General features: G+C 32.9%; 1 protein-coding gene across 1 annotated transcript in view; it reads right to left on the bottom strand.

The window, feature by feature from the left end:
* The window catches only part of COL24A1 (collagen type XXIV alpha 1 chain), a 151,672-nt gene that overhangs the window by 68,746 nt on the left and 67,934 nt on the right, over positions 1-14,992 (bottom strand). Inside the window, exons 18-24 of the mRNA XM_070939413.1 lie at positions 14,913-14,966; positions 14,163-14,216; positions 11,406-11,459; positions 6,860-6,913; positions 6,129-6,173; positions 3,257-3,310; positions 2,369-2,413 (exon numbers count right to left, since the gene is read on the bottom strand). Of these exons, the coding sequence (XP_070795514.1) occupies positions 2,369-2,413; positions 3,257-3,310; positions 6,129-6,173; positions 6,860-6,913; positions 11,406-11,459; positions 14,163-14,216; positions 14,913-14,966 (360 nt within the window). The remainder of the gene's footprint in view (positions 1-2,368; positions 2,414-3,256; positions 3,311-6,128; positions 6,174-6,859; positions 6,914-11,405; positions 11,460-14,162; positions 14,217-14,912; positions 14,967-14,992) is intronic.

Raw genomic sequence — 14,992 nt, 5'->3', positions numbered from 1 at the left:
ATCAATGAAATAAATCAGGACCTAGTATGGATTCTTTGCTGAAGAAAAAATGGATTAGTTCTTTTCCCACCTGAGTCATCAGTACTGTATTGTCTTACATACTTCTCTATGGAGTTCTTATTCTGGATCCTGCCTGCTAATTTAATTCTGCTTTTGCTCGGGATTTTTTAAATCAAGTAAATTGATTACTTGATTAAGTACTAGATTTAATCAAACTAATTATTAGAGAAAATATGATGCAAATTACTTCATATCAAATACAAGGAACCTCACATTTTGAAAAATGTTGACACAATTGTATTTGAATTTCAGCAAAATAAAAGCATGATTTCAAATTCTAGATTTTCTAAGCACAAATTTAAGAAACCTAAATGCTTCATATTAGCTTACTATCTTTAATGAAGCTTCATTATCTTTAATGAAATGTATACTAAATTTTTCTTCAATAAAGGGGTAAATAGAGACCACAGATGTATTTTTATATAGAAAGGTGAAAAGTAGTTCTTCTATATATAAATATTGACAGGATATATAAATATTAAATTTAATTTTAAAATTTAATAATAAATTATTAAATATTAAATAAATATTAAATAAATATTGTAAACTTCTCTAGAGACTAAAAAGAACATCATTCTGGAATGCTTTTTAATCCATTACATTAATTATGGCTAAGCAGCAATCTGGTTTCAAAAATGGAAAAGTTGATTCAGATCTTCAGAAGATGAGGGTACTCATGGAACAACTATGGAATTCTTCAAAAAAAACCTCTAATAAAAAGACATGTTTGGTTTAAAGATATGTAGAGTGTGAGTATGGCTACACAGCCTTGTTATTAATTTGATCTCAGGCCTTATTACATCTAGCAAGCATATTAAAAAATATATAGAAGCTACTTGAAGACCAACAGTAATGATGACAACGTCATTTAAGATCTTCTTTAATTGTAAAAATTACTTATGGTGTACTCTTGAAATAATTCATCAATTTATTGAGTGCCTATGCACAATATACTAAGGCAACCAAACTGGTTAACCAGCATTTGTGTGCTGCCATCCTATCCTGCTTCGGCATACTACCATGACTTTAATATGATTAACTGTCCTATTCAAATCCAGAGGGACTGCCATTTCCGATTAGCAAAATACAAACTCTGAAAACATCCAATTCCAGTTTATTTAGATCAGAAACGAGGCACACCAAATTTGGAATCCACCCTTAGTAACAGGAAGGTGAAAAGTCATGAAGGATGATTGGAATAAAAGTGACAGCCCAGGCATTCCTTTAACTTAATCTTAGCTGGATTAACATGTGGTATGAACAAGGTCATTCAACTCCATAATAAAACTGTATTACATTCAATAACATAGACTATTGTTAGTTTAACATCACAAAGATTATTTCTAGTTTTGGTACCCCTAGAATTCTACAGAATTCTTCTCTCTATTCAAAAGCCACTTACAAGAGTAACGTTTCAGGAAAAAGGATTTCTTTCTCTCTCTCTCTAGGAAAAAAAAGACTAATAATATAAGTGGGATGCATTCCTTCTGGGGTACACTACTAATCCATCTTCTGAATGAATGTAGTGAGGCATTCATACCTAAGATCTTCAATGCCTCACTAATATGTGGATATACAGCATAGATGAATTCTAAGAAATGCATAAATTTTAAGTAATGCATAAATGTAAGAAATAATGAGGCAAAGAGACGGAAAAAGAAGCTCCATGTTCATTCAAATAAAAATGAACATTCCAAGAAAATAATTTACACCTGCATTCTGAAACCTGAGACTAACCAATTAGGCAATGCCAAAAGCTTTATATAAATGAAAACAGAGTTAGTATGTATGATTTCAATGTCAGTTTCCACATCAGTGTTTCTGTAATCTTATAGTATATGCCTCTGTATTTTTATTTCTAGTTAGATTTTGTATTTCAAGACAAAATGAAAGACAGAAGAGTATTATAGGATTTTAACAATGGAAATATATATTCATTGAATAACATGTATGAATTGTGTTATAATTTCTATGGTGAAAAATATATTTCACTGAACAGGGTGATATAATGAAACTAAAACCCAAACGAGTGTTCCATCCAGTGTTTCCACTGGGCTCACAAACATGTATTTCTTTCTCTCACTTTAGTGCAAATTATATGAACTCCAATTTCTTATCTGTGAATATTAAAAAGAGTTTGAACATTACTGAGGAGGGTATGGAATTCTACAAAGATTCATTTTATCAGTTGCGGCTGAATTTTGACAGGAATATCAAGCTTTAATTAAATTCATAGCACATCATAACTAAGCAATTATAGAAGAATGAAAATGCCTCAATTTAGAAATAAAAAATAGTATATTCTTACTGTTTCACCGGTTTTCCCAAGAACTCCTTGGTCTCCTGTTTCTCCCTGTTGTTTTAAAAATATAAGACTTTATTTTAAATACAGAAATTTAAATTTTTTCCTAAAAAGATAAAGGTAAAGGTCCCCCTTGCACATATGTGCTAGTCATTCCCGACTCTAGGGGGCAGTGCTCATCTTCGTTTCAAAGCTGAAGAGCCAGCCTTGTCCAAAGACGTCTCCGTGGTCATGTGGCTGGCATGACTAAATGCCAAAGGCGCACGGAACGCTGTTACCTTCCCACCAAAGGTGGTCCCTATTTTTCTACTTGCATTTTTTACATGCTTTCGAACTGCTAGGTTGGCAGAAGTTGGGACAAGTAACAGGAGCTCAACCTATTATGCGGCACTAGGGATTCGAACAGCTGAACTGCTCACCTTTCAATCAACAAGCTCAACATCTTAGCCACTGAGCCATTGCGTCCCTAATATTTTCCTAATATATATATATATATATATATATATATATATATATATATATATATATATATATATATATATATATTACACTATTTTCTGTACTCCAGCACTTTTACCACCAATTAGAAAAAGATTATTTGCTTCTCTAAAATCTTTCCACATAACATATTAACTCAAATTTTTTTCACAGTCTCACCTTTCCCTGAAGGGCTGAAATGTCATTTATTGTCTTTTATCTGCTAACAATTCTTGCATTCCTTTTCCAGTATTATCTGCTTTCCTCTACAATTATGCACAAACCAACCATTTACTCGTACATTGCTCAGAGTCCCTCTGTGAGGGACATGGCTGATTTCTAAATTTAATAAAAATTCAAATTCTGACTATTTTTAATTTAACAAGAGCAAATATCAGGAATAACTTTAAGTCCTACCTTCAGGCCTTCTAGTCCTGGTTCACCTGAAAAACCTTTCCTTCCAGGTTTCCCCTATATTAAAACAAAGAAGTCCAGTTTTTTAAAGCTTTTAAATAAAGATTTCATTAAATCACTGACAATTAGAGTTGCATTTTGCTTGATACAACCTATTAGACTGACTGTGGGACAAAATATATGCCAACTGTATATATAAAGTCCCTTTGCTTTTTTCTTTCAACAAAAACATCTAGAGAAAAATTGCAGTTATGTATTTTTTCAACATTTTTAACTGCTGAAACACAAGCACTGAGTATGCATTTGTGCATGATAGGGCAGAAATTTAAACAGGAATATCATCTCTCAGAAAAAGACCTAAATGGTTCTCTGTAAAATTTCTTACTTAAGAGTCTATTCTACCTATCTTGCCCTATCTTAATAGAAATAATTGCAGTTACGCTTCATGTACAAGCTGGTTTATAAAGTATTGTTCTCATAGGAAATCTGTTGTGAACGACATTGTTTATGTGTTTTATAATGTTCACCATATTGTGATTGCTTTATCCTCTTGATGCTACCAAAAAGACACTGTCTAGCAATAACCCTATAATAGTTACTCATGAACATTTTTTTAAATAATCTTTTTTACAATTGCTCTAAGCATTAATGTTTGGACCAAATCTGCACCAATGTAAGATTTCAAAATATGCTTTGGATAAAACTGAAGAAGCATATGGACCAATCAAAGGAAATTTCTGACAATACAAAATTAAGACATTGGATAATATGCTCTTAAATGTTGAATAATCTCTAGAGTTTATACAACTATCTTTCGATTCATTTTTGCTTTGTCTATTTCTCTTTCTCAGCATTTTATATCTTGCACTTTACTAGCCTTAATTTGTTAGCCTTTCAAAGGTAAGTGGGTAGAATTTATTACAAAACATTTAATGTTTTTGTTTTATATTTTTAATTATAACATGTTCTGTTCCTTTAACTAACAATGGGAACAGATGCACATACTTGGACTAAGAATTTCCAAAAATAAAACTACTATTAATCTGAAAATAGAGCTCATTGAAAGCCAAAGCAGTGAAGGGATCAAACTTCTTTCCAGCTTCACAAGTGAACAAAATTCATTACAATAAATCAAACCTCAGCTCAGCTACTGCTTTACATGTCTCAAGTTCATTCATTTTTCAAAAATACAAATTGTTTTACATTAACTGTAAAAAAAAATGAAACATTTTAATAGGCAATCCTTCTTAGTCACATTTGAGGATGCCAAGAATACAGATTAACTGTAGTCCATACTGTATGTAGTCCATACAGATTAACTGTAGTCCATTTTTTTAACCTGACAGACGCCCCAAATCGGAAAATATACTAAAATGTGAATGTTTTAATCCTGGACTGAAATTCATTTTGTGTCTTTAAGAAAATCCCTCTGTAATGAATTATGTTTATTTCTTTTAATATTTCTAAATATTTAGGAATATTTAAAGATGTAACAATACAAATGAGTGGAGAAAAGTAACTCCAGATAAGAAAAACATCTTTTAGATAGATGGAAACTCAGCCCCAAATGAGAAACTACGGTATATTAAAATGTGAATATTTTAAATCTGGACTGAAATTCATTTTGTGACCTTGAGAATATCCCTCTGTGATGAATTATCTATTTTTCTTTTAATATATCTAAGTATATAGGATCACTTAAGATGTAATAATATAAATGAGTGGAGAAAGGTAACTTCAAATAAGAAAAAAAATCTATTATTTAGTTTTATAAAATATTGGAAAAAACATAAGTAAGAAAAATAAGTAATTCTATGCCAGGGACCCCTAAATTCTACAGTACAAATAATTTATATACCATACTTTCTGAATAAATTAAACTTCACAACTTTCTTTGACAGCATTTCAGTCATGGGCAGGAGGAAGGGAAGAGAACTTAAGAAGAATATTGATAATTAATTCAATTGGGATAGTTATCTATAAAATGATATGCTTTTTGAAACATTAATAAATGTGAAAATAATAGGATAGCGGATTACCAGGAATACATACCGGTAATATTTTTACAAAATGTACATAGAAAGATAGGAAATCCTAAAAGGAAAACTGGACTGAATATATTTAGTAAAGTAAATAAAAGTAAAATCAGTGAAACATATAGTCATATATTCTATAATGGACTAGGTAAACCAATTTCCTGTGAATAATTTAGATTACAAATACCAGCAGTCCCAACTTCTAAGATTAAGAAGTGAAAAATTATGAAAGTTAAGCATAACATCAAGTCCTGCAAAAACACCTGATATATTTAAATAAATGAAAAACTAGAACAAATTGATTTGATATCTGTTTGAAGGGAGGACTTCAAAGAGTACTTTACAAAAAACTCAGACATTAACTTTACAACAGTAACAAGATCCAAAATGCATTGATCTTGTATTTAATGTTTAAAAGAATTTCATATACAATGAAGATGCAATCTTCTGCAGTAATTTGTATACTGCCTGCAGAAAACATTTTTGCAACAAAAAAAATTGCATGCCATCTATAATGTGAGAGAAAGGTACTGTAATGATATGTTGAGTGAGAGATGAGGGAAGTGATTGGATAAGAGTCAGCTTAGCCTGTTGCAGGACGGTAGATGTGGCAAATGTCTCAGAAGGGACCCTCCCTAATTTATTGGGTTCTAAAGATGATGGGAAGAAATGAAAATTCAGACTTGTAAGATCTTGTTAATGTAATTTTACAATAAAGTAGAGCCATGGTGGCACAATGATTAAACTGTAATATTTCAGGTTCACTCCTGCTCACTGCCAGGAGTTCAGTCCTGACCAGATCAAGCTTGACTCAGCCTTCCATCCTTTTCACTACTTACCCTTGGTCCAGTTACTCCAATTGGCCCAATAGGTCCTTCTTCTCCCTAAAGCAAAAGAAGAGCAACCATTTATTCTTGGATATTGCATTTACTGTAGATATCTTTGTAATGTAACACTGAACATCTTAATGGGACTATGTATATACTTAAATTTAAGAGATTACAGAATAGTGATTAACTCACAAGCATATATTTATATAGGAGTAAATCTCACTGGATTCAGTAGGATTTATTTCTGGGTAGAAACATGTAATATTTATTTGTGCATCAATAGTTGCAAATTCAGGTACATAATATTACATGTCTAAATCTACTTAACTGGACATTAATTAATTGTAAATTGGATTTTTTAAGGATGCTTTAGATAAACTTCTATGGATTCAGTTTTAAAAGAAAAGATGCCTCCTCTTTCCGATAAATTTTTTCTTAAGAGATGGACATTAAAATATACACTCAGCAACACAATTTTTATTTAATTTATACAAAAATATATTTCTTCTACAGAACATAGTCCTTCTTAGTGTGTGTAAAATACCAGATTTGGTTCATTTAACGGTTGTACAGCTGCCACCAAAACAAGTAAGTTATTGATGGGCCACAGTTTATACTTCACATTTGCCAGAGAGAAATTTAGTAACTTTGCAAGTTACTGTAAAAGTAAGATGAATCACACAGGACTGGATTCCAGTTCCAAAAACAAAAGTGTGCTGTTGAGAGAACAATCACCTTACCTCAACCCCTTTGGGACCAGGTGGACCGAGAGGACCTCTGTCACCTAGCAAGCCCTAAATAATGTAAATCATAAGATTAATGAACAGGCATACTATGGCAGAAAGCATAGAGGAGCATGAGGATTAAAGGTAAGAAATGTAACTTTAATTGATATTTCCCCACTTTATGTTGTAATTGTTTCTCTTAGGAAGTCTTAACTATTAAGGCTATTAATAACTACTTGAACTTCTCTGTAAAAGTACAGTATGCATACAGTTATGTACACGTGCATTCCAATTTTGTGTTAAAAGCTCACAAGGGAAAACTACTTAAATGGAGATTAAATTGTAATCATTTCCTGTTCAAACCATTAATCTTGGATTAGGCATATGCATTAATTTTTATTTTTCATATTGCAGGTGGGAAAGCAGCTGCAAAGGGCGGATTCTGATTATAAAAACAGCAACAGATAATGGATTAATCATCATCTTCCACTAGCAGCACTTCAGCAATAACATTTGCAGTTAAGAGTGTATATCATAAATAAGTGAGCTCAGCAATCACAGATGTTTTAGCATCATATAAAAGTTAGGCTTAAATGAAATTAAATTTTCTTTATTTTATTTCTTTTTCACTTTTCTATGACTGTTTTCTATTTTCCTTATTTTAAATTTTGTATTGTTTTTACTCTATGGAAAAAACTTTAATAAGAATTATAGATGGATGGATGGATGGTATAGCCTAAAAAAGAGGAAGATATACAACCTTGTCCCATTTCTTTGCCAACTTGGAACCAGCATTTCACTATGTTCTGTCCATATTGTGTCTTCCTGACCTGTATAAAACTTTGTCAAGAGGGCCATAAAATATTCTGGGGTCCCCATTTTCCGAGTAGTTTTTACAGCTTAACCTGATTTACATGCATTTTTATAATCACTGAAGCTGATGAAAAATACTTCTGCATTAATCAGCTGAAATCTATTGTTTTTTCACTTAATAAGGAGCTATCCTTTATTCTTTCTACTTTATAAGGCTTATTTTAATAAATGTCTGAATAACTTAACTGCTACCTCTGTGAAATTTTCTACACTCACATGTGTGATTCAAAAGTAAACACCATGATATTCAATGGTTCGTATTTTATCGTAAGATGTATCCTCCCCCGAATGGAAGTATCTCTCTGTGACAGTAGTGGCATGAACTGAATTAAATTAAATTAAATGTTCACCACATAGCAGAGATGGAAGAGAGTAGGAAACTCAGATTACAGCATAATCCAAGCAATGTAGATAGCATCTCATCTGTGGATGGGTCTTTTGGCTCTAGCAGAGATTTAAATAGTTTTTATACAACTCAGAGTACATTGACTCAATGTTTGGATATTATAAAATGGAAAAATCGAATCGCTTCTTCTGTCCATTTACATTAGAAACTTTATTAGTTCTATTACAAAGTTAATGGGGAATTTACATAACATTGTAATGCATATACTGTATGTGTCATTTTTAGAAAGAAGAAATTTGGAAAGAAAATCAACAGTCATTTAACAGAATTTCAAAACTAGAAGAATCTTTCTGTTCTTGACTGGTACCCATTCAGTCACTAAATCTATATTTCAGTGGAGATTATTTAACAAGATTTTAGATCAAATATATTTTATTTCTAGCACTCTTCTGTCAGTCATAAATATAAATATACTCATAAATATACTTTAAAAGAAGTGAAAGGTGTATTGCATAGGTCACAAAAAATAACAGTTGCATTATTTATAGATGCTTTGTAATTATTGCATAGGTTGCTTTTCTTCTTTTCTGATATTTTTAAAATAAATAAAAGGACTTTTAAAAAAATTATCTTCCTGGGATGAGAGAAAATGGCTCACCCAAGGTTATCCAGCTGCCTTTATGCCAAAGTAGAACTAGATACTGCTAGCATTGCTTTTTTTAATCCCCCATTTGTCCTTCTTTCATCATTTGCCCTTCTTTCACTGAGCCGCAGTGGCGCAGTGGTTAGAGTGCAGTACTGCAGGATACTTCTGCTGACTGCTGGCTGACTGCAATTTGGCAGTTCAAATCTCACCAGGCTCAAGGCCTTCCATCCTTCCAAGGTTGGTAAAATGAGGACCCAGATTGTTGGGGCAATATGCTGACTCTGTAAACCACTTAGAGAGGGCTGTAAAGCACAAATAAGTTTAAATGCTAATGCTAATCCTTCACTCCAGTCAGTCGGAGAAATCAAATGGTGCTAATAGATATCCATCAATGTAATTCAGAATTTGTACACGATAGATTTGACTATACAGTCCCAACTAAATTATTTGTACAGCCTTTTTGCTTTATCCACCCCACCCAGCAGATGGATTGCTCCCTCAGTTCTTCCTACAAGCGGGAGAGAGGAAATCTTGTAGCAATTTTCCAGCTCACCAATATGATGAGCAAACCTGTAACAGTGACCAGAGCCCCTCTTTGCCCTTTTAGATTTTCCTGGTTTCTAAAATGGTGCCTTTAACCCAGTGGTTAAATGTAAAATTTGTTACTACCGGTTCTGTGGGTGTGGCTTGGTGGGGGTGGTGGAAATGTGACTAGGTGGGTGTGGTCATTTTTTTTTTTTACTTTTAAAAGCATTTTTTCTATAACCTCTTCGGCAGAAGAGGTTGTTAAAAATGCTTTTAAAAGCTTCTGATGATCAGACAACTCAGCTGGGATCGTCAGAGGCTTTTAAAAGCATTTTTTTTCCTACAACTTCTTTGGCCGAATAGGTTGTTGAAAAAATGCTTTTAAAAGCCTCTGACGATCCCAGCTGAGCCGCATGATCATCAGAGGCTTTTTTAAAAACTTTTACAAGCATTTTTTTGGCCGAATAGGTTGTAGAAAAAATGGTTTTAAAAGTAAAAAAAAACAGCCTCTGATGATCGCACGGGTCAGCTGGGCATTTGGGCGGGGGGTGTCCACAGGGATTTTTGCTACCGGTTCTCCGAACCACCCGCTGCCATCGCTACCGGATTGGGCGATCTGGTCCGAACCGGGAGCATTTCACCCCTGCTTTAACCACTGCACCTAACTGGTTTCCTGATGTAGAGAACCAGTAGAGAAATCTATCTGTGGACCCACATGCTTAATTCCAGTCTATAGCGGATCTATGAGTACCCAGATCCCCAGACCTCCAACACTGAAAAGAGTTTGTGTGGGACCCTCCCACCACTGCCCTATGTAGAAACAGTCTGCAACAAAGTTACTAAACACAATGATGCTAATGGCATGCTTTAAATGAATTATAGTAATCTAAACTGTTAAGATATGCAACCCTCATATCACAAAGTTTGTTACAAAAACTGTAAGCTGCCTTATTATGATGTTGCTCTTGTGAAATAGAAATCAAGAGATATTACCTGAAAGCACAACCGGGGAAAAACAGATACAGCCCAAATAATCTTTTAACAATTAAATAAATTATAGTACATTAGAGGATTGATCATAAAAGAGCTAAACAGTTTCCCAAATGTTCTTTACAAGGTGAATTGGGAATTGGGAAGACAGTGATGGAAAGAAAATGTCATTATGAAATTGTCTCATTGCCAAGAGTCAATATTTTTCATTAGTGTTAATATAAAAGGCTTTGTCATGCTTTCCTGGCAGCTAAAGTATATTTATATATAAATTTCAAGGGAGAAGAATGAGGAAAAGAAGAGTTTAGCAAGACAAGATAAAAAGAAATTCCACAAAACCTCAGTCAGTACGTGACATCTGGGAGCACTAAAGCTGAACAATTCCAGTTTCACATAGGCCTGGGATCATCTGATTATGGACTCTGTAAAAGCTTTTCCATTTAGGTAATGTTCATCTCAAATGAAAGCCACCAATTTTCTCTAATTAAAGAACATATCCTCCATTTATGAGAGCCAAAATGTTACATAGAAAAGACTCATCATTGCATCAAATAAAAATTTCAGTTTCCAGCTAAATAATCAGCATTCTGACTATGATCTTTGATTAACAATCAACCAAAATAGCAGGATTTGGGAAATTGAATATTTAGTTAGGAAAAATATGTGTCACATCCAGAGGCAATAGCAAATTGTCTATTAGCTGGAATAGTACTGAAGGGTCTATAATTCATAAAATACATTCTCCTCATGTAGCTGTACAATGGGTTTGTAGAAAAAATAGCAAAAAAAAAAAAAAAAAAAAGGAATGGGTTTTATTGCACATTATAAGCCATCTTTTCCTTCCAGCAATATTTTAATACAGCCTTTTCAAACTTAGCACTCTCTAGATACACTGGGATATAACTCATATCATAGCTTCATAGCTGGGTAACATAGCAACTTGATGTGGGGGTTGTATTCCAAAACATTTGGAAGGAAGTGACTTAGATAATAGTGATCTAGCAAGATCTATCTGCTGCCTTTTCCCATATTACATAAAGCAATTTTGCAACTTCTTTAAAGTTGATTTCTTTGAAGCAAGCAGCAAAAAGATTTCAAAATCAGTAAAACATGGCTTCCCCTACAATTTTACCTGCTGCATTTAATTACAAAGAAATTATAATAGTTTCACATATTCTTACTTTTGGGCCTTCTGGACCATTTGGACCTGGTATACCAATATCTCCCGGAAAACCCTAGGACCAAATAAACAAACAAAGAAATGCAATTACCATTTTATTCAAGAACTTAAGGGAAAACTGAGACCTTAGTTCTCTATTCTCTCCCTTTTGTTTAGCTGCAATGTATATAGTGGGGAAAAAAAACCCACCTGTTTTACTGTAGAAAAGGATCCGATCAATCTTGAAATGCTGGAGCTGACCTGCAGTTTGTCTGAGTGACAATACTCTATGGGCTGCTAAGATTACAAATTTCTTGGGATCACACATCCAAAGTCCTTTTTTAGTAACTTCTTCTCACTAACTGATAACTGGCTACATCAAATATTGCATTTAAATCCCTGATTATGACATCTCTCTATGATTTAGAAAGCACTTTAGTATTAACACATCCCCTAATTACATTAAACTCTACCCAAGAGATTTTGCTGCTAGTACATAAAGAAAAGGTTTAATTTTTTCCAAATCCTAAAGTAGAATTGTAAAACGAGGCAACTGTATCTTCAATCACCAAATGTGTCTTTTTTTTAAGGGAATATGTCTTACTTCATAAAGTCCATTATTCCCATGGTATTTGTGATTACTAAAATTTCAGACTGGCAACCATGTAGAAATAAAATCCTACTTTGGAAACAACAAGTATTCTAATGAATTAAAATGCCTGTGATATAGGTATATGAAAATCACAGCATCTTTATAAATATTCATATATGGAATGGCTCCTACAATCAGTAACCTAGTAATAGATGCTATGCCTATGGTATATAAAAAATACCTAACACACATTATTGCAACACAATAATTACAAAGCTTGCAACACTTCATCAGAACTTCTAAATATGTCAGTATAAAATACAACCCAGTTGTAAAGGAAACCTTTTTGGAACTAAATAACACAACTTAGCTAATGACTCATGTTGAGAGACCTGCACTTCATTATTCTTAACTTTTATTCGTATCAAACATCATTTCCCTACATAATTCTAGAGTTGTTTTGTATGCAAAACATATGGCAGAAGACTTCCATACGGTTTATTGTCCTGAGGGGATCCTGTGCTCAATTACAAATCAAAATGATTTACAGATCAAATGAAGTTCATGTTGAAAATAATAACTAATGTTTTTTTCTTCTTCTCCAAAAGCATTCTGGAGAGAAAAGCTTCCCAAGGAAACAAGACGTTTGTATAGTGCAAGAGAGGGGCCTCCACACTAAAAGAGAAAAATAACTTAAAGATACAATGTGTTCTATCTGAGGAGGGAGTAGTTTCCACAAACAGTTTTGGGACAATTACTATTACCAGAGAGTTTAACAATAGAACATTTCTAATAATAGAAACATGGAGATGGTTTCACAAAACTCATCTGAATTACAAATAATACAATGGCTTAAAAATATTTTTAGCTTCAAAAGCCGTTCAGACACATTAAATCAGTTTTGTCTTTCTGACCCATGATATTTTTTTGCTACACATAAGCAACTTAGTTCTATTTACTGTTCATGAAATAAATCTAGATCTTATATTTACAACTATATTTTTGGATGCATTTCAGCAATACCATAACAATAAAAGTGTACTGTATTAGCCACATTAGCCCTGTTCAATTTCAATAAATATTTCCTGGTGGCAGATACTGAACAATGATTTATTCAGAAAGTGAAATCAGTGAGAACTATTGATTTCTTATATTTAAAATTATTGCATTCCATCTTGGAATTCAAAACAAAGTTCCCAAGAAATTTTCAATTCAGACTTAGGTCTGTTTGTTTATTCTTTATTACTAATATTTTATTAGTAATATCAGTAATATCAAATCAATTCAATTTTTATTTATTGATTAGCCCTTTGGACCATATCAAGTGCAGAATTACAAAGACAAATCATTACAAAGATTTGGTAAAACAAATTAAGTAAGATTGGAATAACTCGCAATTAAAATACAATTAGAATAAAGTACGATCTAAAATAAAATCGGGATAAAATACAATAATTTAAAGTAACATTTAAATATAATTAAAATTATATTATAATGTCGCCCCTGCATCTACCCAATCAGTGTTAACTGCTATTAAAATTACATTGTTAGATCAAGTGGTCATTCTTACAATCTACCGCATTTTGCTGCACCAACTTTGTCCTCCTTCCCATCAACTTTACCACAAATTTAGCAATCCATTTTACCAACTGCAAGTTGGAACCTAACAAACAATATCGTAAAAAGTGCTCTTTAGACTTAGGGGTGCTGGTATAAAAGATCCTGCCCAGTTGATGTTAATATCAATTAATGATATTAAAACAGCTTTTCACTAACTGTCTCATTTAATGAACCTTCAAAGTTACACAGGGTTAAAAAAAAAGTTTTGCGACCAATCGTCACATTTACATTCTTGCATGGCCACATGATCGCCGTTTGTATCCCATGCAATCGGGGCATGGGATTTACAAACATTGCAGCAACTTGCAATCACATTTCCACAATTTGCATGTTTTGCTTGCAACAAGCAGAGTTAATAGAAAAGGCAAAAGTGAAATTATAAAGTTATGATCAATGGTGTTTCACTTCATGACTACGGTGTCTTGCTTAATCAAAGGGAAGAGAAATTGTTAAGCCCACTGAGGTCATGTGATGTTTTGCTTAGCGAAAAGATTTAGAAGTCCCAATTTGGTTACTAAGTAAGGACTGCCTGTATACAAGTTTGAAAGATTGTAGCTGGTCAATTACCTCTGGTCCAGGTGGGCCGGATGGTCCCTGAGGTCCTGGATCTCCCATTTTGCCCTAAAATTAGAACCTGTATTATGAATCCAAGTTTTTCTTAAGAGATACAGAAAATGAAATTGTATGTTACAATAATGTGCGTTTTTTATGTCCAGTATTTGAATCTTGTTGATTTTAATAAGAAAATTCTTTGCCTTTTGGAAATTATTGCTAATTCCTAATTAAGGACTATCTGTTTTGTCATCATTTTCCATTTATGAAACCTTATGCAGTAATAAAATTGATTAATGCCTAAAATGGAACAAAGGTTTTCGTTGCAAAACTAAAATGATTTCCTAGGTTCTTCCCCACTTCTTTTCTGTATTGCTGTGGTTGTAATACATGATTTTTAAATGTTTTTCAAATTTTCAACATTCCTTCTAAAAGATGTGCATAGTTATTTATACATATATAATGTAATTCAACATGACAGATATTATAATAATCAGAATTTCACAAGTCCTGATTAAGAAAGACATTTAAAAACCCTTACATACACTCAGTTCGACAACTTACAGACTTTAATGCTGTGTGTTCTCTGGTAGGAGAAGGGCAGTATAAAAATTGAATAAAATAAATAAATAAATAAATTTACATTTCTTTTATGATATATGCCTGGTAAGATTCAGTTTGCAATATTTTATATATCCATGATTACCAATGTGCCAATAAAGTGATTCCAACTACATATTTAAATCCAAAGCCATTAAAACATACCGAGGGTCCTGGTTTCCCTCTATTTCCTGGAAGTCCTGGCAAACCAACAGCACCCTTTGAGAAAAGAAAAGAGTCAGGAG

Source organism: Pituophis catenifer, unplaced genomic scaffold (genome assembly GCF_029215685.1).
Source record: "Pituophis catenifer annectens isolate HBS135680 unplaced genomic scaffold, rPitCat1.0.hap2 SCAF_3, whole genome shotgun sequence".
Taxonomy (NCBI): Eukaryota; Metazoa; Chordata; class Lepidosauria; order Squamata; family Colubridae; genus Pituophis; species Pituophis catenifer.
Note: the sequence above shows the minus strand (reverse complement) of the source record. Positions and strands in the feature narration are given on the sequence as shown.